Source organism: Culex quinquefasciatus, chromosome 3 (assembly GCF_015732765.1).
Source record: "Culex quinquefasciatus strain JHB chromosome 3, VPISU_Cqui_1.0_pri_paternal, whole genome shotgun sequence".
Taxonomy (NCBI): domain Eukaryota; kingdom Metazoa; phylum Arthropoda; class Insecta; order Diptera; family Culicidae; genus Culex; species Culex quinquefasciatus.
The window spans coordinates 27,053,882-27,076,848 of record NC_051863.1 but is presented as its reverse complement, the minus strand read 5'-3'; the positions used below and the strand labels follow the sequence as shown (position 1 = coordinate 27,076,848).

The window sequence follows — 22,967 nt, the reverse complement described above, 5'->3', positions numbered from 1 at the left end:
TCTGTCAAAACAAGCAATGTTAACGGTAAGCATCTGTCAAATTCAGAATTGAAGCTACAAATCGGTCTATTCTTAATTCTACGAATCAGAATGATCAATGCTAAAGTTAAGCATCTGTCAAAAGCCAGGCAAAAGCTACAAGCTACAACTCAACCTTGCTTGATTCTGCGAATCAATACAAGCAATAAAATAGGTAAGCATCTGTCAGTCGCAGGGTTGAACTTGCAGAAACCCGACGGCGTTGTTGTTTTGAAATTCCTTCAACATTAAGAAAGCACCACAATTTCGCCACCAAATCCGTCAGATCAACTGTCAACGCGTAACATTTCATCTGGGGTTGACTCACTCGCCGCTGACCTTCGCCGCGAATTCTCGGCCGCACGCTCCGTTTAATTTCTCGGAGCTCAAATTTAGGCCAGCCAGAAGGGCGCTGCCAAGATTTGGTCGGAAATTTCCCCGCCCCAAATCGCGGTCCAACGGTGTTGGCAGTGTGTCAATGCACGCGCCGTTGTTGTTAAGCGCGGCGATATAGTGTGACACTATAAATATCTTGAAGCTTCTGCTGCAAGCTGCGCTGTGGACGGATGCCACCTGTAGGTGTCACCAGCGTGCAGCGTTTGCGCTATTAATCGGCCATGTTTTTCGTGAATGTACACGGGCGAGTGAAAGTCCAAGATTGAGACAATCGGATCGGGTGCAACGGGTTGTGTTGTGGTCATAATTATAGAATTTATTGCGTGTCCTCGTTGGGTAATTTTAGAGTACGATGGTCATAAGTTGAGAATTGGAATGCTGAACGAACTCGTTTAAATTTGTGTAACCTCAAAATATTCTCCAATCGGAGGAATTCTCTTAGAAATTGAGCATTAACAAGAGTTTAAATCTAATGCCCGTAGGCTGGCTGTGAAATTATGAAAAACATACATTTCCCCTTAAAAACGGGAGTACCTTCCTCTCTGTACTCAATCCATAGGCCGGTACTCAATATCTGCAGGCCGGCAACGAAATTATGGGAAAGTTGATCTTTATCAGATCTGTCAAATTTGAAACATTTCAATGTTTTGGTATACTTGCTGTCATATTCAGGCTTTTTCAATACCTCTGAAAGTGTCAAGTCAGATCCCAGTAGCAGTCACTTAACCTGCAACCGGATGTGATGGTGCACTTGCACGATCGCGTCCGTCAGCTGACACGACGGCGATGACCGCCGCTAAACTACGACGACCTCAATCACCAAAACATCCAAATTCCCCCTCACCTACAGCGTTGCACCGCAAATAGCGTGCAAAACCACCCCACCAATACCTCGATCCCTGCTTCACACACCATTAACGCGCCCATTTTCGCGATCTTTTATTTTTATTTTTACATTCGTTGCATCCATCATCATCGCCCCCGTCATCGTCAAGAAACGTTGCAAAACCGGTCCCGCCGAAATTCGGCCCCTCTCGCCCATCATTCATTTTCGCGAATAAAAAAAACCCGCACACACACACTTTTGTGCGATTGTATTGCTGTACGATCGCAGCAACCACACTCTCAAAAAAAACTGCAACTTGTCCAAGGTCAGGGATACATTTTGGCGAAATGAGTGAGCCCGCGAGAGAGAGAGAGTGAATTTGCGATGTGTGCGCGAAATATTTCGCGCGAGATAAGTCACGCTCGCTCTCGCTCTCTCAAGGTGGGCAATTTCGGCGCGTCTAGACGTCAGTGAGTAATTTTCGGGAGCTTGCGTAAAGTGGCCTGCTAGACGGTTGGTCGGTGGTTAGAAATTTGCACGCGCGAAAAAAAATTGGCGTGTGTCTGGTGCAGATTTGAAGAGGGCGTTAGTGTGTTATTAGACGCACTGTTGGGAGATTCGGAGGTGTCAGAATTGGGGTGAAATTTGAGATGTTTGAAGTCATTACCCTTATTTTGACAAAAGGGGATAGATGAAATATTTCAACACCCAACTTTGACAGGAGTGTCATCTGTCACATTTGCCAAAGCTATCAGATGAAACATTTCATAAAAACGAGTCGGTTTTCAAAAGGGTTGAAACATTTCACATGACCCTGAGGATGACGCACCTGGCGCCGAAACGTCAAACAGAAATTATTTTCTTTTCAAACTTACCCATTTTGTTGCGTGAGTGAGAATGGCACATCGATGCTGTGTGATTGTCGCCGGCGGTCCCCGGCCATGTCCGCGAGCCGGGCAAAGTCGGTGTCCTTTTCCTGGTCGGCGAGCCGCGGCGATCGGCGCGACTCGAGCAGCCGGACCTCCTCGAGGCGTTTGGTCAGTTCGATCGGGGCCTGCAAAGGGTCAACGAGAAACGGTGGAGATGGTTAGTCATCCGCTGGAACGGAAGTTGACACATCGAGTAACGAACAGAAATCAACAACTAAAAAAAAAGAGGTAAACTACCGAAAGTGATTCATGTGACCGGGTGGCCGGCCGGTGATGGCCACCGGCCAATTTGCCCATTCTTGGCCACGGCAAATGAACGCGCCGGCCGCCATCGGCGGTCCGGCAAAACGTAAACAAGTCCCATGATTGAAAGATGCAGCGCTAAAGTGCAGCTGCTCTGGCAGAGCCAGAGCATACGAAGAGTGAAAATAACTCGGTATTAATAGGACCCCGGCCGGCCACAAACAAGGAGGAGGAATGTGATGTAATTCTTGCACCATAGCTGCGCGCGATGGTCGAGTTGCGCGGCGTTGGCTAATTTGGAATGCATTTGCCTTTTTCCTTTGCTTCTCGATTACGGACGTCGGATTTGAGGTACCAAATGGTGGACCCATCGAATTTGATGTTAAAATTTGCAGCTGAAACCTCAGGTAAGTGTTGAGTGTATCCAGGATCCAGTAAACATCGACATTGCTTCGGTAAGTTGGGTATCTGTCAATTCTGTCAACTGTCAAAAAGATGCTTCTCAGGCGTTACTGTCCTGCAACAGTAACGCCTAGAATGATGTCTGTCAAATGAGTCACGATCAGTAAGAAGAATTATCGTTTCAAGTAATTCATTCTTACTGATTAACGATTCCATTGACTTTTAAAGACGCGTAACGCCCCGGCGTAATTTTTCCCACAAACTACCTTCCTCGACGATCCGCTTTTAATTAGTACTTTTAAGCATTCATTAACGCAATTAGCGCACTAGTATCATCTTCCCGATCGCCGTGGTATCGACGAACAACGGGGATCAGATTCGCGATCGCCGACCAAACAAAGGCAAATTGCAACACGCATACCGCTCGAAATTCGAGCGCAAGGGTTGTACCCGGGTGCAGCTGTTGTTGTTAAGTCGAGGTAGAGAAGGGGGCGGCGTAATTATAATCGTTATTAGCACCAATTGCGGTCCGAAGGTATGTTTCAATCGATTTTAACAAAACTATCTCAGCGCGAGCGCTGAGTGTAATTCAACCGGTTTCGCAGCCGTACTGTGGAGCGAAAGTTTCGAGCAGTTTGGCATCGTTGGCAACACTGCCATGATAGAGATATCGTAGATCTTAAACTGCAGCAGTTGCAGCTCTGCAACCCTTTTATGATTACTGTTATTATGCGCCGATCTTGGAGGGGGTTGTTCCGAGGTCGTCGGAACTCTTAGTGGGGGTTTCCCCGCTTCAGACAATGACGCAAAAGTGGTTGGGGGGCTAAGCGGTGGATCCGTACTCGCGTACGTTTGAGTTGTTGTTTCAAGTCATTACCGCTAATTGCGCGTGCGCGTACACCGAGCTTACATCGTCATCCGAGAAGTCAAACCAGGTCATGACGCGATGCGGAGGTGCGCTTCAAGTTCAAGCCGAATTGAATCATCTCTCTCTCGCAATATGGCCACCGAGCATAATTCCGAGTTGTGTGAATCATGAATTAAAAGTGTTGAAATTCCAAGATCCACCACCGGCGGCAATTGGAACCGCGCGTTGAATCATTGGTTGCGTCACGTTACGTTGCAGGCTGGGAAATCTTGACGGCCATTGGTCATTGTTTACTTACTCAACTGGGGGTGCGATCAATTACTGCCAATTAGAAGGATGCTCCGCGTGGAATCCATTATGGCGCGCCAACTGTCAAAGATTATAGCAGGCGGCCATTATGGCCGCGGTTCGTGATCTACTTTTTCAAAACACTGCAACAACGCACGGAACCGAGGAGGGGCCGGGCCGGGCGTTATTTTTCTCGAAACTTGCATCTGGGTCATCGCATTCATCGCGCCAGTTGCAACAAAACAAGTCCGCGAAAGTGTGCGGCCGCGTACCTACTCTACATGTACTCGCCACACGCTTTTTTTTATATCATGTCTTCGGAGATTCACTGGCGGTGATCTCGCTTCATTGCGCGCCGCCTGGCGGTTGCAAAACAAATTAATAAACCACCACCAAGAGAAGGAGGTGAATGCGGCGCATCCGCAAAGTGCATCAATTTGACGTGTCGCTGCTACTTTTGCGCGAAAACTTTTTGACAGCCATTCTTCTGTCGACTTATACTGGCGCATTACTCATCTTCCGCAGGTCCAGCGCCAATTATGGCGACGAAGGTTGGCACGTAACCTCGTTTGGTTGACCATTTTTGGTGCGATTGGAGCGCCGCTTCGCGGCACGCAAATGTGTCAAATGTCAAACGCGCAGGCGTTACGTTTTGTATTTTGTTGATTTCTTCCAAGCAACACAATGTTTTGTACTCTTTGTACAGCAATTTGTTGGTTGACTCAAGCCGAACAGATTGCTTTAAAAAGTTTGCAAAAACATTGAGTTGTTTTAAAGAAATCAGTAAAATGCAAAGCGTAACGCCTGCGCGTAGCGCATAACCTTATTTATGTGTTAATTGACCAGTTTGACAAAACTTCATTTGGAAGTAGGAAAACCTCAAATTTTCAAAGAAATCTCCGCATAAACAAACCGTAACGCCTGCTCGTCCACACAAACTCCAAGTGTATCGTATCCGGTTCGTCGGTGGTTATTTCGTAATTTGGCCGCGGGAGGCCGCAAGTGGCCGCGCCCTTCCCCGTTTGACCGGCCATGTTTTCGCTCGCGCTCTCTCTCTCTCCACTGAGTTTGTGTGTGTGTGTTTGTTTGCCTGCGCTGGAGTTTCCTCTCACTTTTCGGGGCCCCGCGGCTGGAAGTAGGTCAACTGCGCGCATAAATTAGTACGCGCAGCTTGCTTCATAGAAGGGTCAATCGTTGGGTTACGGTTTGAAGGGGGGGGGGGGGGTCTTGTGGAGGGAAACGGGTTATTTGGTGATTAAGATTTATGATTTTTGATTTTGTGGGGTGAGCGCGCAATTGCTGGAAGGGTGACACAGTGCTAGAGCAAAGTTAGAAGCGCTTCCCGATTACGGACGTCAACATTGAGGTACCTCGCATGGAAAGGCAAATTTCTTGAAGTGATTTCGGAAATCGGTAAGTACAAACTAAGTTAAGTAGTGTTAGTGATTAGTAGCGGTTGCGTTCGGGTAAGTACTCTGTCAATTCTGTCACCAACTGTCAAACTTGTCCGGCGATTGGACCCGGTGCCACGCTCGGCAAATCACCCATGCTGCCAAGGCCAACCGTTAATTTTGTAATTTGATTGCGAACGCTCGCGTTCGCGCAAGTGTTCATTTTGAAAGTTGTTAGGCGTTTTTTTAAGCAAAAAAAAATCTCTGATAAGTCGTTATGCACGTTAGCTAGTTTCGCACCGTTGTTAGATTTTCCACGGCATCGGCGGCACCACCTCTTTTTGCATAACCTCGGCGCGCATAATGCTCGCTTTGATTCGGCTTTGATGCCCTTCTATCGCCGTGCCGCGGAATTTCAAGTGAGTGGGTGTAACTTGTATAATCCACGTGCCTTCGCGGCTCAATGCTATTTGCAACATATTTTACGTGAGTCGCGCTCTTGGCCTGTCGGACCGCCCGCAGCTTTTGTAGGCCACGGCAAAAAGTAAAAGTCCCACCAGCCCCGCGTGTGATGACGGTGAAGATTGCGCCATACGCGTGGGGTTGTTTTGCACATAAAAAAGGGTCGCGAAAATGCAATGATCTAGCTTGTAGCTTCCGCATTAGTTAAAGGCAGGCGTTACGCTTTGAATTCTGTCAATATCTTAAAACAAACACAATATTTTTGAAAATTTTATTGAAGTAATTTATTCCTCGCGTGTCAATCTACAATTTGTTTAAAAAAGATTGCAAAAATATCGTATTTAATTTGAGAAACCGACGAATCAAAAATCGTAACGCCTGCGTATGTTCACGAGTTCACAGTTGTTTTGATAAGTTTGTATGACATAGAGCAATTTCAAGACTCAGTGCGATGACGAAAACAAAGATCCAAGAAGGCTCTGCACTTCCCGCTTGATGAGGTCACTTTGTCTTGCGGAGCTAGCGACCGCCAGCTGCGATCACCTTTTTCTGCGCACACAAAGCCCCTTCAGTTCTGGACGCTTTCGCGTAAGGAAAGTTCCCTGCAGCCCGCCTCACTGGACACTTTAATTAATCACAGTTAATTAGCCTGGGCTTGCCACGTTGACACAAAGAAGATTGAATTGCACACCGCCAAGAACTTCGCCGCGGTGGTACGGTTTTTCGAAAGTTTGTTGTAAGTCTTTTTTTTGCGGTTTCATTGCCGGCCTGCACTCTGTTTGTTTTTAATGGGCTGCACACAATCCGTAATTGAGGCCCTATTTGGCGAACGTGCCGCGATCATTTACACCCTTTTATGAGTTGGTGCTGCGCTGCTGCACTCCGGATCATTTGGGTCGGCCCGTTTTTGTATCGCGCTCGACCGATCTCTCCGGGGTCGGAACTGGACAAAGAGTCGCGCTCTTTTTTTCCGATGTTTGCGTATGATTAATGTTTGCATCAGTGCCGCATCATAGATAAGCAGATAAGACACAAATCAACTCATGTTTAATTGTGGGACCGACCTCAGACAACGATCAAACCATACATTTCTCAGTTTGGTAGTGCGCAGACGTTACATTTTGTATTTTGTCAATTTCTTCAAACCAAAACAATATTTTAAGGCAATTTGTAGATTGACAACACACCAAATACAAAGCGTAACGCCTGCCCAATCATGAAGACAAAAAAACTCTAAAATTTAAATCGACCGTTTCACGTCCTCTTGCCTCTGACTCCACGCTTAGGGGCATGACTTTGGCTCATTATGGGCATAATTGAGCGACTAGATCTCTGGCCTGTGAGCCACTTCTAATTGAAAGGTCACTTGGCGACGCCGCCGTGACAGGCACCGTGAAAAAAGGGCATACCGGCAGCCCTTGAGCACACTCCGTGGAATCTCCAAGGTGGATGCTTAGATCCGATCGCGCGATCCGATATCGCAATTAAAGCTGTGCTGAGTGTCGAAACGGTTCTGGCGCGTTGCATAAGCACGTCGGGTTTGAATGGGTTTATTTGTGCACAAGTTCGTACTTCTTTTGCGTTACGGTTTGCGTTGAATGACAGTAAAAACTGTGACGTAACGCAGGCGTTACGCTTTGTGTTTTATCGATACAAATGCTACAGAATTTTTTGACTTTATTTTTTGAAACATTTTTTTTTGTTTTCTGTAAACCAACAAATGTTTTTATCGGGAAATCGATCGAATACAAAACGTAACGCCTTCACGACAAAAGGATTTAATTGTCCTTCACTCAAAACAATGATTTCATTTTAAAGCAAAAATTACACCTAACAGAAGTTACTTAAACCGACAATAAAATAAAGTAACGCCTATGCGTTTGGTCCTGAAAATATCAATCCAGGAAAAAGCGAAAACGAAAAACCGTAACGCCTCGTGTAAATCGAACCCAACCCAAAGTCAACGTAACGTAAGACACCAATCCCGTACAGACATCATAGACGTGCCATCTCCGGCCCATTCTCCCGGCGTCGGAACTCTGGTTCTGGGGACAGACTATTCATCTAAACACACACAACCGAGTAACCCCTCGAGAAAAATTCGCAAACAGATGATGATAACAAACGAAAGGCTGAGACTCGCCGAAAAAAATGTTGCAACTCCAAAAGGACGAAAAAATGAAGCATTACTAAACCTTCAAGTCTCGGGCGTAGGTGTGTGTGTGTGCGTTTTTGTTTGAAGAAGTGGGTGAGAAGTTGTCTGTTCGGGGAAGTTCTTCCTTTTTTATGCTTTTTGCTTGCAGCATAATTGCTAAGCCATTCTCTTATGCTGCGCTGCATTGTATAGCATAAGGCACGTCTCCCAAAGTAATTCCCTCATTCCGGTGGGACACGTCGTTGTCGTTGGGCCTATGGACGGAGTTTGGGGCACTCGAAAATTGTCCCGGGAGTTAGGAACCGTTAGGGGAGGTGATTTTGGAAGATTTGGTGGCGAAATTCAGTGCAATCTTTCTTTTCAAGCAGGCGTTACGCTTTGTAATTTCTTGGATTGCTCAGGGATGACACAAAATTTTTGAAAATCATTTTGAATTAATTAGTGCGATTTGGGAACATCTGTAATTTGCCGCTTAAAAATTGCAAAAATATTGTTTTGTTTCAAAGATTTTTTAAAAACAAAAAGCGTAACGCCTCGACGTGATAAGAGGTTTTGTAGATCAATTTTTAAAGTGTCAATGTTCGTACAACTTGCTGAGAGCAGTTTCTGGAGAGTATCCATAAATAGACGAGATTTTCTGACAGCATTGATTGCATTTTACAGCTAAATCTTGGACAGTGCGCAGGCGTTACGTTTCGTATAATGTCAAATTCTCTTTATCAACACAACATTTTTGTATTCTTTTTGAAGCAATTTGTTCGTCGTGAGTCATTCTACGAATGATTGAGCCAAATTGTAAAGATATTGTGTCGTTGTGAAGATATCCACATTTTTTGTATTTTTTTTTTGCGTTTCGAAATAAAATGGTTGATTTGCGTCAAATAACTTCAGCCAACGGTCCATCCTCCCAGTTAGTAGTTACACCACCGGAAAGAGGAGCCCAGATTGCCTTCCGGATTGCGTTCCTTAAGCGCAGTCCATCTACGTAACACTCTTCCCAGAATCTTATCTTTTCTTTCGACGCTACAAATGAAAAGTGCAGACTTTTTGGAAAAGGCCCAACAAGCGGAGCGGGGTGTCCTCTCCGTTACAATGTATTGTTTATCGTACACTTGTTCCGTACGCAAATGATTAAATGGTCGCAAGACAGGTCCGGCCAGTCTGGCCCATTCTCCGATAGGACTCCTCTTCTCGTCAGCGCAGGGAGTCTCAAGTGAACTGGCTGACTGGCTGCTACATAATGCATAAGAGGTGAGTACGAGAGCAAACTTTGGAGTGGAACTCTGCTGCTGCTGCTGCTGCTACTTCCCACTTGTTTTATGATCCCCTCTTATGCTGCGAAAGAAAGGGGCGCCTTCTGTAATGGAAGGTGTTGTCGAGAAATGTTACTGCTGAATGGAGGTGATTTTTTTTGTCGTTTTTCGACATGTTTGTTAATGCCTTCAATCTTGGAGAGAAGCAATTTTTGGCACCCAAGCTGAATGAATAGACTTCCGGATGATATGAATCAACAATTTAAAAAAAGACTTAAAGCTAATGAAAATGAAAACTTTTTCGAACCGAAAAAAAACCAAATGATGCAGTAAGGTTAGTAGTATGAATGGTTAGTAAACTTACGTTAGTAGGAAGAGGCTGGTCGCTGGCTTGTTTGCATACCTGTAAGGCAAAACAGAAGAAAAAACAAAACACCGATTAATGTCTACCGTCTTACGCTGAATGGTCGAAAAATTTCGCAAACGAATCAGCTGATTTTTTTGCGCGCCAGACCTCCAAATTTGCAGACGAAGGCAAACCGCCAGCAAAACCGGCTAGACAGCGCAAGCAAGAAAGTGAAATTACGGCCCCCAAAATCCATTACAGTGTTGCCAACCGCGCCGGCCGGCCGGCAAGTGGGCTTTCAGTTTCGATCTGTGCCACGGTTGGCAACTGCCGAAACTGCCGGCGAAAATGAGGGAAAAGAGGTTTTGAGAGGTTCCCTCTTTTGATAAAGGTGGTCTGTTGCGAGGCAATTACGGGTTCAGTGGAGTTGGGATCAATGGATAGAAGCTCGTGATGATGCTGGAATGGTTGGGGTTTGAACAGTGGGAAATTGCTTCTCAACTACGGACTTCATATGTGAAGTACTTGCAGCAGAAAAAGGTTGTGGAGAAGTATTTATCAAAGTGTGTTAAGGAATAAGGTAAGTAGGAGTAAAGTGTGTTAGGTGTTTCAGGTAAGTACGCAATCTGTCAACTATCAAATAAACTGTCAATGCTGTCACTGTCAAGCTCTGGTGTGGCCCACAGTGGCTACCTGCTATTTCGCATGGCGTTTTTCGATTCTACCTTACATGCTTCTCAACTACGGACTTCAAGTTTGAGGTACCTTCAACAGTACAATGATGGGGCGAAGTGTTTTTCAAAGGAGTTAGGTAAGTACAAATAAGTTTAAGAAGTGCTAAGTATCTCAGGTAAGTACACAATCTGTCAACTGTCAAATAACCTGCCACTGCTGTCAACTGTCACTGGCGTGACCCATTTGTGGCCACCCCGGAGCCCACCGTGGCTCCCCTGCTGTTTTCAGCGGCGCGAGGGCAAGTCGCAATAAAAAGGAAGGCAAAGCCGTATAACGTAACGGTTTACCTTCACTTATTCCGCGCGATTGAGCGTTCGCGTGGCCAAACCGGACCACGGAGTGATGAATTTAGCGTCCGTTTCGTAACGTGGTCGTGATCTAGGCACGATTTTTTCCTCTCCTCCGAAATGGGGTTATCTAAACTTGCTTTACTTTGGATGCGGTTTGCGCTGACACACTTCTTTCCATGCGGAGTCGTGACGGTATCGGTGCAACGAATCGCCACTTGGAAGGTGTGCCAATCTTGGCGATCAAGTGGGCGATAGTGAATCCCTGCCCAATTAGGGGGTCGGGCCGGGCCTAATTGCGCGCAGTCTTCACAAAGCGGAAGCTTTAAAGCTGCCAAGTGGGCGCACCGTCGTCGCTAATGAAAGCGAAAGGATGTGCTCGGGTACTCCACGGATGAGCAGCTCGTTTTGCAACACCCACTTGGCACATCCTTTGGAGTTTCTTTTTGCTTGGAATAGAACGTGCCGGGCCCGTTTGTTCATTCTCTCCGTCTCCGAGGGGATGGAGGATGCGACGAGGTACATATTGTTTGACTCATTACAGGATGCCTTAGTCGTCGGCGGCGGATGTGGATGTGGGAGTAGGAGGTAGGAGACGCCATTAGTGTCGTCTGGGCCGTGGTAATCATCCTTATCAACTGCGGGAAGCAGTGCAGTGAAACCAAGGTCAGCTTCAGGATGCGAAACTTTACAGTTTCAAATGTTCTCGTTAGAAACAGGCCGTCTAACCTTTTCCGGGGTACTTTTCCACGCCATTCTAATTTACCTCAATTGTTTCGCTCCAGCCAACACGTCTCGCACTCCAGTTACGTGATCGAGAGCTCGAAACCACCTCAGACGCTGCGTCTCCCCGGGCTTTAATGGCCCTAACGTAATCGAAGCTTCTACGCCAACGCTCGACCCTTTCGTGAGCGCTCCGTCCCATTCACCCGACATTGTTCGCACTTTGCCATTTTGATCTATCGGCTGCAAATTATCGCGCACACAGCTCATTAAAAAAAACCCGAGTCTCCCTCACCTTCACCATGCTGCACCCTTGCGCCAATGCCACACTTGATCTTGTTTCGAGTCGGCGGCGTTCAAGTAGGCTGCGTGTGCGCGAGCCGGCTCGCTGCAAAACAGGTTTCTCTCTCGCCGCCTGCAACAACTGCAGTCAGCTGCACAAGGAAAACCTTCACCAGCCGTAGTCGTCGAAAACAGCTGATTGAGAAATCGGCCTTTTGCGAATGCTGAACGAAATGAAGTAAAAAAAAAGTGCATCGCGGCCGTTCTCTTCCACGTCTCGTGACGTGGCGGCCCGAATGAGGACAAGGCCTCCTGAAGGTAGGCCGCAGCGAAGTGCAGGCGGCGGAATGTTGGCCAAGATTGGTGGGGGTTGCTTGAAATGGGGGTTCGAAGTGGTGTTCTACTGCAGTTCTGAGGTTGCTCAACGTTTGGAACTTGAACTGAATCGTTTGAAAAGTTGAATGCTTCTCAATTACGGACTTCAACATTGAGGTACCTCTTGAATAGCGAAGATTTTCTTGAGGTGGTTAGTAGCGGTTCCAGCAATTATTCGTCGAGCTCAGGTAAGTACTTCTGTCAACTGTCAAACTTGTCAAAATGTCAACAGTTTCTGTCGTTATTGCCTGTTTACAATAACGACAAAACGACAGTTTTCAAAGTCTGCCAATGTCTAGAACGATGTTTTCGTCAATGTCGGAATGCTTCTCAATTACGGACTTCAACATTGAGGTACCTCTTCGATAGCGAAGATTTTGTTAAGGAGGTAAGTAGTTGTTCCAGCAACGTTCCATCACTCAGGTAAGTACATCTGTCAAACTTGTCAATCTGTCAACCGTTTCTGTCGTTATTGCCTGTTTGCAACAACGACAAAACGAAAACTTTTCGAAGACGGCCCATGTCAAGAGCCATCTTTTCGTCGCAGCCGACCAAAGTTTAGGGGCGCTCGGCACCCAAAACCGGTCGGTCCATCCCGGATCACCGGGTCCCAATTAGTTATACCGATTTGAATCATCGCATGGCTTGTGGACGCCCATTCCGTGGACCGCAGCTTATAATTTATTCTAATCACGCACGCGCTGCACTTTCCTAAACATCATCACCATTTAGTTAAGTCCAGCTTCGCTGACGCGAACGTGCCAGGAAATTAAAGCCTCTTGCACTTTTTGACCGTTTGGAGGCCTAACGGAATGTTAAAGGTTTTGGGGAAATGCCCATAATTGGAACGGATTTCTGAAACTTTAGATAAAATATTCCAATTAGAGCTATCGACGTCTGCGACGTCGCGATTGGTCCATTAACTCCCCAAGTGGATTGCAATACGGAGTGGTCCCCACATTCTGCTCAAACAATACGGATGCAGAGTTCGTTTCGAGTCAATCAAACGAACGCACCAAACAAAGCTAATTGCTAAGCACCAACATGCTGACAAAAGGGAACGTTCGAGCACGCTGAAGGGAGTGTCGTAGAACGGCTGCGCTAGACGTAATATGGGACACACAGAGACAACACAGATTGACCTAAATAGCGAAGTGAATTTATTACATTAGGGCGCATTCAAGCGAGTAGTGGTGGCGCTCGCGAGTTTGAAAAATGTTGCCACCTCTACGAGGTGGCGATGTTCTTGGACTGACATTTCGTGGGTGTTGGTTGATCGGATCTTCTTGGGAGTAGACTTGTGATCAACTCTAGTGGGTTTGAAATCCAACAGTTGTAATCAAATGAACGACATAATCGCGACAAATGGTTTGTTGACGGCAGAGTCAGGTTTCGGTTGCGTCAACCGGCTCAAGTCACGTTCTGTGGTAACAGGCGAGCCAAGGTCAACTGCCAAATTACTGTGTTACCAACCAGTAGCGTTTCGCTGTCACCAACCCGAACGACATAATCCGGAACCCGAACTAGACGAAGTCGGCAAGCAAGCCTTGACTTTTCGTACCCCAACGCCTGCTACGACGGTGTGACATTTAGCTTCGAGTGCACCACGATCGTTTTTGCATATTTGTGATCTGACTGACGAAGAGTGGCGGCGACCAAAAACGAGAAATGACCGGCCCGCGGAAGGCCATCTCCTTCGCGGCGATCAATGCCACGCACGGTAGGCCGAAATCGAAATTCAACGCTCGGATTTCGGGTGAAGGCGCATTTAAAGTGCTTCTGCACCGGATCTCTTCTTTCTTTTTCGGCTGGTCGTAATTTCTGCCGGATTGCCACGTATAATTAGTAGCTGCCGCGGTCGTGCAGCCGAGAGGGTCAAATTACCGTGTGGTTTTAGGGCTCTCGTTGCGCAAGCCTCGGCTTCCGCGTCACGCCGCCGAGCGGCATTTGTTTACGTTTTTTTTGACAATCCCGGGTTCCGCGCGCCGAGCGGCGCGTTGATGATCATGAAAAGTGAAACTCGGTGTCGTAACGCGAAATTCCGCCGACGTCCAAAAACAGGCCAAGCCGAAAGTAGCGCAAGTAGTTGGCCTAAAAATTGCGTTTCGCCGCTGACATAACCGCAAAATGTCACTACTTTTCGCCGCAGGCAGCGTAGAACCGCAACAGCGGTTGCCAACGACTTGACGACTTGATTGCAACTCCAGCTCTAACTAGAGAGCCGGGCGACATGTCGTAACTTGTTTTCGCCCGGCGAGTACCACTCGACCGACTTAATTTTTCGAGGAAAGCGCAACCGCTCTGCCTGTTGGCGGACCGATGAAAGTGTGTCACAAGGTTGCCAAGCCGCCGCCGCCCGCTTCTAGAGGTTTTTGTTTTTATTGCCGAGCGGTGTAATTTTTTCTTGCACGATTCGCGCACACAAACATGGCGGCTAGTTGCACTTTTCGTGCTCTTTTTTCGGGTCGGTATTTTAATTGACAAATGGAAACCGACGGTTAGCTGCAACAAGTTATGCGTCCCAAATTTCGCGAGGGTCAACGAGAGAGGGGTACGCCAATCGATTAGGGCTTTGATCAAGGCCAACTGCGATGAGCGCGAGTCCCGTTAGGTTGCTACGATCGTGCGCACATGAAAACCCGCTCCGGCAGGTGTTCAATCTCTGAGAGCCAGGATTATCTGCTTGAAAGACCCTTTGTGCCTCATGAACGAGAGTCTGAGCAGAGGGGGGAGGCAAAACATCCGATAATGACAATTCGCCACGGCACAACGGTGGTCTGCGAAGTTGCACGATCATCCCGAGGGTCACCGCGCAATTGTCGTCGGGTTGTTGAGAAAGTTCTGCGTTTAAAGCGAGGGGACCTGCCCGTGAGTCAGCGTCGACTTTCTTCAGTCGTGATGACCCATTATGAAGCGGGTCCGGATTGATCCGCGCTTAATTACGACTCCGCGAGATATTGAGGTCACCAATCAAGGTAGCCGTGTGAGCGTCGTTTACCGCCAAAATAGTAGGCCAAGCGGACTACGTCGGCACAAAGCGTCAATGTGACAAGTGTCGCTTATCACCCAGCGACAAAAACACCGGGCCCTTGAACTTCTTGTCTTATCGGACGCGCACAGTCTTTTCAAAACACGTCGAAATCTACGCCACGCCGATAACAGGATACCGGCCGGCACCTTCCAACACACATGTGTCATCGCACACAGGCCTACTGCCGTACTGACGTCAACGACAAGACGTTTGTCAAGGTCTGCGCGCGTTATCGCCTTGAACGGGTTCAAGCGCAGCCTGCTGTGTGGCGAGATGTTGTCACAGATCTCGTCGTCAGCCGACGTACGAGACACTGTATTGACATTAGTCAGCAAAGACGCTGTTGACGATCGGATAATCTCCGTTCGGTTATCAGTGGGTAACTTTCTACCACAGTGATTCATGCGCGATTGTTTACGTCTCTGGCAGACAATTTTGCGTTTCGTAAACTCTGCCCGGAGGAAATTGCCGAGATTATGCGGATGTGGAATGGCGGCGGCGCAACAAGTGCGTCGGTACTTACGACACCAATGCGATTTGAGCGATTGCTTACCTGGAAGGAAGAAAGATAAAAAATCGTCGGTTAATCTCGGAAACGTTAGCTGATTGACGGAACTTTAAACGATTTAGTGTGGAATGAATGCGCACTTCAAATTCCTTCTTGACGACCACTTGTTGGATTTATTTGTCATTATTAAATTGTGTTCTCAATTACGGACTTCAAGTTCTAAATACCTTCTGAAGCATTATGATGTTGGTGAATGGGGTAAGTACAAGTGAAAGATTCTCAATTACGGACTTCAAGTTCCAGGTGCCTCGTTAGCTAGAACTAAATCGACGAACGGGGTAAGTACAAGTGACAAGTGAAAGTGTTAGTGCGTTCCAGTGATCAAGTGTCTCTGTCAAATAGTAGCCGTTTGAAGACGTTACTGTCTGTCATTTTGCAGTAACGTCTCAAAGCTGCTGTAAAGTGAAAGTGATTTTTGTCAAATAGTAGCCCTTTGAAGACGTTTCTGTCTGTCATTTTGCAGTAACGTCTCAAAGCTGCTGTCAAGTGAAAGTATTTCTGTCGATAAACAAACTTTTGAAGACGTTACTGCCTGTCATTCTTCAGCAACGTTTCACAGAAGCCGTATTTGACTTAGTAGAACAGCTTTAACCCCATTTCTAGCCTAGGGCCAAAAAGCCTTGATCGGATCGCCCTGAAACCGAGCTCCGATTTCTTTGCGCAATAAATCGTGATTCTAATCTCGTTTTACCCAGAGCGCGCGCAGGTGCCGGGCTCCACCAAAACTCTGCTAGCGGCGTGCAGAACTGCAGTAATTGGTTGCACCTTGGCGAAGAAACGAAACGTAGCGCAATCACTGCATCTCGCTTCGACGGCGTGTACCGCCACCACCACTATTTTTTTTCTAATTCAACGTCAAAGTAAGCCAAGGACTTTATGTTTCGCGATTCGGCGCGCATACGTTCTCGCCGGCGAAGTAGGCGCTTTGTGTGCAACCTAACCTATCTTTCTGTAAATGGCAAACCGGGTTTTGCCGCGGCATTCTGTGACATCCAAGGAGGCCATGGCTTCGCGTGATTACTGAAGGTGGTGGTTTGCTGAGACCTCACACACCTTTGTTGGAATAGAGGTCTCTAGCGCGTGGATCGAATATTTTCGAGCTTGGTAAGCCCGCTATGGCAGATATGCTAATGTGGCGGCCTTCCGCGTCGGGCGTTGCATACGATTAGCTGGTTATGGTTTGCAAACAGTGAAGAGAGATGACTTCATCATCTTGCGGTTCAAACCGAAACGTCAACTCTTTCGCCGCGGTACAACTCCAATTACTTCACGCGCCCTAAGCCCCGATTTCGCAACGCCCGGGAGAACCGGTTCTACCGGCCCTTAAATTGGTTCACCGGCAAACAGCTGAGGTGAGGTCACAAGCCGGTTTCGGTGCGACACTTTCAATTTTGCGCGCACACTCGAACCCCTTCGAGAGCTTTTGTCACACGCGAATTCCACTGCAGCGGCGAGGTTCGCGCACAGGGTCGAAAATGGTGTCACATACTCGGCGTACTAGATCGAGGACTTTTCGGGCCAAGCAGGCCACGAGGTTGTGGTTTCGACGGCTGACGGTGTGTGTGGTTAGACTACTTTGTGGGAACTTTCATTTTTGTCGGGGTTTTTGATGAAGGGAAATTGACCTCTCGCGAAATTAGTTTGACGATTTTACCGCTTTTTGACAGTTGTGTGAAATCCGTGAAAACGTGATTTTCGCGGCGCGAAGCGCAGCCGTTTCCGATTTGGAAAAATTTCTTTGTTTCCACTGCAACATGCACCGACCACCATGCAAGCCCGCAGGTGAAGTAGGGCCTAGAGAGGAAACAAAAACTTTCATTTCCGTACGGTCAAACATGTAACTAACCGGAGGGGGGAGGGAGCTACAATTTGCCAGCTTGTCAAGTACCCTGGAGGTATCCGGGCGCGCATAAAATATACACACGAAACCCGGGGAAACGTTCTTGCCGTCGTAACCACGTAATAACGGAGGCGGAGCGCCTCGATTTTTTTGTTTGTTTCATTCATACAGAAAAATAGAATTAGTCCGGGTAATTGCCGGCATTAAAGGAAGTTTGTGCCAGTTTTGATTGTTCTAAATATTTGATGATGACGGTGGCTGGAGGTGCATTGTTTTCCTCGCTGTGCAAAATCGCCAGCAGGCCATGCAATCGGACCAGTTTCCCATCCGGGCTTCGTCCCAGAATCGATACGTCGATGGTGCGACGAAGTAGGCGGTTTGATAGGATGACGTTTCTATTACGGACTTCAAATTTGAAGTAACCTCCTGGCAAACACTTGTTGGAGCGAAGTGAAATTTTAGTGAAGGTTTTTTTTAGAAGGACGTTCCCAATCACGGACTTCAATTTCTAGGTACCTGGTGATTTTGAGTGAATCGGTGAATGGGGTAAGTACAAGTGTAAGTGTAAGTGCGTTCCAGTGGTGAAGTGTTCTAGTGTTTATGTCAAGTGAAAGTGATTTTATCAAATAGCAGTCTTTTGAAGACGTTACTGCCTGTTTGCAGTAACGTCTCAAAACTGCTGTTAAGTGAAAGTGTTTCCGCAGTCTTTTGAAGACGTTACTGTCTGTCATTTCGCAGTAACGTCTCAAAACTACGCTGTCAAGAATGTAACACTACCGTGTTTGAGCAACCTCGTGGAGCCGACACGTGTCGCTGTACATTCCAGCCAACTTTACGCTATCAATCACGTCCGTAGCGCCAAGACTGTCGACCTTGGTAGGTGTTTTTTTTGTTCGCTTCTTATCAAAGTACGTGAAATATGCGTACCAGACACACAGAAAAAAATAATCCGGTAAATTTACATCATTAATGATGTACCAAAAGTGCACGTCATTAATGATGCTAATTTAAATGAGTTTCATTTTAAATTTACATGTCATCCAACGTAAATTAGCCGGAGCAAAAGGGACTTCAAAACATGTAAATTTCCGATGAAATCTACGTAAATTTAAGAAAGCTGTAAAATTTTTTACCCCGTTGAATCTAGAATCTGATGTAATTTTCAAAAGCATAGCGATTTGTTTTGTCTCGTAACATCTTTGAAACACATGCTTACGGTTTTGTTTTGATTTGATTCAAGCTCAACTCAAAACAAAAGCGTTCCATCCTAAGTGCAGAAAACAATACAAACCAAAGCTTTCGAAAAATATATCACAATCTAAATCCAACGAGGTTTGAATAAATGATAAAACGTATTTTTTTATCCACTCCAACTTACACCGTGAATATGACCGTATCTAAATTAAATGCTTTTTCTTGAAGAATTTACAGGAAAGTAAAGTTTGTTTAGAAAAAAGGTCTTTTACTTACGATTTATTTTAAAAGGTCATCAGTTGACCATTGGTTTTCTATCAGAATTGTCAGAATCGATGATTGTTAACGTTCCTATGGCGTCTCAAGCACAATTTCTCGTCGCCGTTGAATGCTTGTCCGCGATGAGTGATAGTTTGTGGTGCTTGAACGACGTTCCGAACGTCCCACGTCCGTGAAAGGTCTCAGCAAAATCTACAAAATAAACCAAAGTAAAGAAAAGTGCCGCCATTATTTCTACGATTCAGCTTACCAGTCGTGTTGGGCTGAAAAAGTCACGGGTTGAACCGGGAAGCAGCTCGGCGGCTGATGATCGCTGAACGGTTTCACCAACTAGATCCTTTTCAGCTGGAGATTTGAATTCGATCCGATTACAGCTGCTGCCGAGACGGAAGACGCAATATTCACCACAAGCTACTGAAAGATGAGGATTCGGTGTCATCTCTGGACCAACGCATACCACCACGATCAATAACGGTGTCGCTCGAATGTGATGAGAAAGAGCATCGACAGCGTCATAAACTACTATTCAAACCGGAACACGAGCGGTAGAATTGGTTTCCAGGCGACGAGTCAGCACGTTCATGTTCTGCAGTTTGAAAAAATTCCTTTGCTCTGAAATAATGGTCGCGGAGAAGGTCCTTATAATGCAACTTTTCTTACCTCAGTTTCTGATCCGTCAGCTTGATATGAAGTACTTTTTCTTGTCCCGGGTCGGCTGCTTCCTCACGTACAGACAGCTGGCCGGAAAGTATAATTTCAAGTAGAACTTCTTGCCTGGGCGGTTCTGCTTTCGCTGAAAAGGTCAAAAAATTTGATAAGTATACTATTTTTGTCTACAACTGTAGCAGTTACTATTTACCGATAAATGTTGTACGCGACTATTACCAGCAGATGCATCACGATCGTCACCAGTCTTTTCGACGCAGTTCTGGTATCGCACACAGGCTTGCGGTTGCGGCTCTTGCATCCTGAAAATCAAACATTAAATAAGCTCAACACCAAAAAAAAGAAAGAACCAATGCCAACCTCTGCTGAACTCTCGCCACGCCTTGCTTCACCTGGATCATTCCGTCGCGCATTTCGTTCAGCAAGTTCTGCATGTCGTCCAGCTTGCTGCTTATCGTTCGCAGGCCGTTGTGCAACCGGGATGTGCAACCGTCCGTGATCGCCTGCAAGCCATCCGGTCGCTTCAGACTGATCAAAGTAACCGTTCTTCGGCAGCTCCACAATCTTCGCCCGGAAGCGCATCTCGTATACCTGATCGCTCTTTCCGTAGAGGAACAGCGCCGGCAGAACCAGGGAAATCTAACTTCAACACTTGCAATCGCTAAACCGGCAAAACAAAACAAATTTTACGCGATCGCAGCAGACGAAAAAACTATAGTGAATCTGCGGGAACCAAACCAAAACAAATTGTACACGCTTAATTTAATGTTGGCGAAATTTTGATTATTATAACTCGTTTTGGTGGTGAATTTTTGAAATGTTCAGCTGCGCTAACACTATCAAGCAAGTTTCCACAGTCAACCCAAATCGGAATTCTGAAACGGAATTCAATTCGAATCGTTTACAAATTCCGTTTTAGAATTCCGATTGAGTTTACTGGGCATTAGTAAATTTTTGGGGGATTCTAGAGGCGAGCACTTGTATATCGGTACCGATACGGTACTCTGAAATTCTCTAACACCAATTTCTTTTTTTACCTTGTTTGTGGGGAAGGAAATTTTGAGCAACTTTTCTTCTAAGAAAATAAATCTTCTGTTGTTTCATGCTTTTCTACTTTTATTTTAAGTAAAATACTTGCTTTTGTCTTGTTGAATCTTTGTTCTTTTTGCTTAATTATTAAATGAGCGTTTAGAGATTTTCTTCAATATATATATTATTTATAACATAAATTACCATCCCTACATTAAAAATAGTTATCAATATCTAAAAAATGTTGTTGAAAGTCTTATTTGAAAGGCTGATCCCTTATTGTTCCTTTTGTGCTCGTCTTGGCAAAGTCAGACAAAAATTTGAGAAAATTATATACTTAATTTCTCATTAGGTTCAACGTAAGTTATGAACGTCCCAAAACCCGTGGTGAAAACTTAAATTGCCATGGTTACCATGGCTGAACATTCAAGTGGTGAAATTGAGCTACCTCCCACTGAGAAGTTCTACAACCTGATCGGCCTTACATCAGCCCTATTTTGTTCAACCATCATACTGATCGCGGTATTTCATTTCTCAGAGGTTGTGGCTCTGACTTGTCAAAGGCCTTGACTTGGCAGCTGTCAACGAGAAAATGTTTTGTTCTGTCGCAAAAATAGTCCGAACTGTCCCGAAAAGTGTTTTTTTCTACGATGATTCTTCTTATCAAATTTTCTGGCCAATAACAAAAACCTAAACCGGATGCCCAAGTGAAGTTTTCCTCTCAAAAGGTTTGCTATTTCAAAACAAAATAGTTGATTTAGTGAATGTTTTTGAACATAAATGTTTCGTAGAATGCATCACCAAGGCCCGGAATGTATATGCGAGAACACTTTGGCATGCCGCTCTTGACCCGGAAGCACCTTACCGGAATAGCTTGTTCTAACTCCTGAGGCAGAACTGGCTGTTCCAATCAGACCACTTCTCGTTGTAATCCTGGAGATCTTGATGAGTGATGTGTTGACTGGCACGGCGGGATAGAAATGTGTCGAGAAGGCGGTTCGACAGGTTCCATACCTCAGACTGTTAAAAGAACATTTGCTGGTTGCAAACTGGCCAAGATGTTCCGTCCAAGCAGCATGAAGACATGAACTTTCAAGTAAGGATTCCGCAAGAGGGATGCTGAATGCTTATGGAAGTGTGTAAGTAACAATGTAAGAAAAACTGTCATTCACAAAACGTACCCGTTTTTGTCGCCACAAACCAGCTGGAAGTCAAAATATTCCGTTCCCTCAGTTTCCGGGAAGGATTAATCCAGTCGCAAAAGCTTCCGGCGAAATTCCGCGGTCGGTGTCACCGGACCAGACACTGCGTTTTGTGAATTAATCGGCACCATTTTCTTCAACCAATGCGGATTTTTGTTTTGTTTTGATATTTCTTGGTTTCCTGCCACTTTCAACTCGACCCGTAAAAACTTGTTGCGTTCTTTATTGAAACTATCCTGAATTGCACTTGAACACAATTAATGATCAAAAAATGCTTGAATTTACAGCAAAAATTTACGTTTATCTCTTTAACACTCCCGCATCTTCACCCGCAATCGTCAACAATATTGAGCTGTCACTATCATGAACAAACAAGATTTCAAATTAAATTTAAATTACTTAAACATTTACGTGAAGCAAATTTTACATTGAATAATCATTTACATGCATTTCATGAATTCAAATTTTACAATTGGCAACAAAATCGAATCCATTTACACGACAAACATGCGTTACATTTAATCTCATTTTACATGAAGGGTCTTTAAATGCAATTCAGCGTTTTACAACGAATTTCAAATTTACATTGAGCATGTTTACGTGGAAAACATAAATTCAGTGTCGTGTAAATTCACACTTTTTTTTCTGTGCAGACACGCTCGCAGCGCTGGTATTGTATACATTAAGAGGGAAGTAACGTTCCGTACGCACAAATCCAACAAGTCACTCATACACGTAGTAGACGTGGAGTAGTACTACTACTACCACTACGGCAGCTAAGCGGCTTGTTGTTCCATTAACACAGAAAACTCCCGCACACTCAAAGTGGTGGCGGCCCAAATTCCGCGTTCTCAGCCCCTCCGCGTCTTATGAATCGCCGTCGTCGTCGCCACTGACTACGTAAACATTCTCGCAAGGTTTTCTTTTTTTATTCGTTGGCATCTTGGCTACGCTACCCGTGCGATGGTGCGTAGTAGTTTCTTCTCAATGGCGAGCGCGCGGCGATGTGTGTGCGAGACCGTATATCTTGAACACATCTTGGCAGAGTGTTTGATGAATGTGGTGGCGCTGATAAAGCACCACAACCACCACCGTTGAAGTCAGGAAGTTGAGAAATTCGCTGTTAGGGGTGGTTGGTCTGTTCAGGAAGCACGAAATGATACCTTTCTTCCCTGAGTT

The 22,967-nt window shown here is 45.8% G+C and overlaps 2 protein-coding genes across 3 annotated transcripts in view; both read right to left on the bottom strand.

Moving 5' to 3' along the window:
* LOC6050995 (zinc finger protein 704) overlaps positions 1 to 22,967 on the bottom strand; it is a 106,702-nt gene that overhangs the window by 71,075 nt on the left and 12,660 nt on the right. The window contains exons 2-3 of one of the 2 annotated variants that reach the window (XM_038265259.1): positions 9,596 to 9,634; positions 2,116 to 2,294 (exon numbers count right to left, since the gene is read on the bottom strand). In XM_038265259.1, the coding sequence (XP_038121187.1) occupies positions 2,116 to 2,294; positions 9,596 to 9,634 (218 nt within the window). The remainder of the gene's footprint in view (positions 1 to 2,115; positions 2,295 to 9,595; positions 9,635 to 22,967) is intronic. The other variant, XM_038265260.1, reaches the window with a different exon arrangement.
* On the bottom strand, positions 18,943 to 19,336 carry LOC119770413. Its single transcript, XM_038265261.1, has 2 exons — positions 19,142 to 19,336; positions 18,943 to 19,083 (listed from the first exon to the last, which is right to left on the bottom strand). Exons 1-2 carry the CDS (start codon positions 19,328 to 19,330, stop codon positions 18,964 to 18,966), a joined length of 309 nt encoding a protein of 102 aa, XP_038121189.1. The 5' UTR covers positions 19,331 to 19,336; the 3' UTR covers positions 18,943 to 18,963.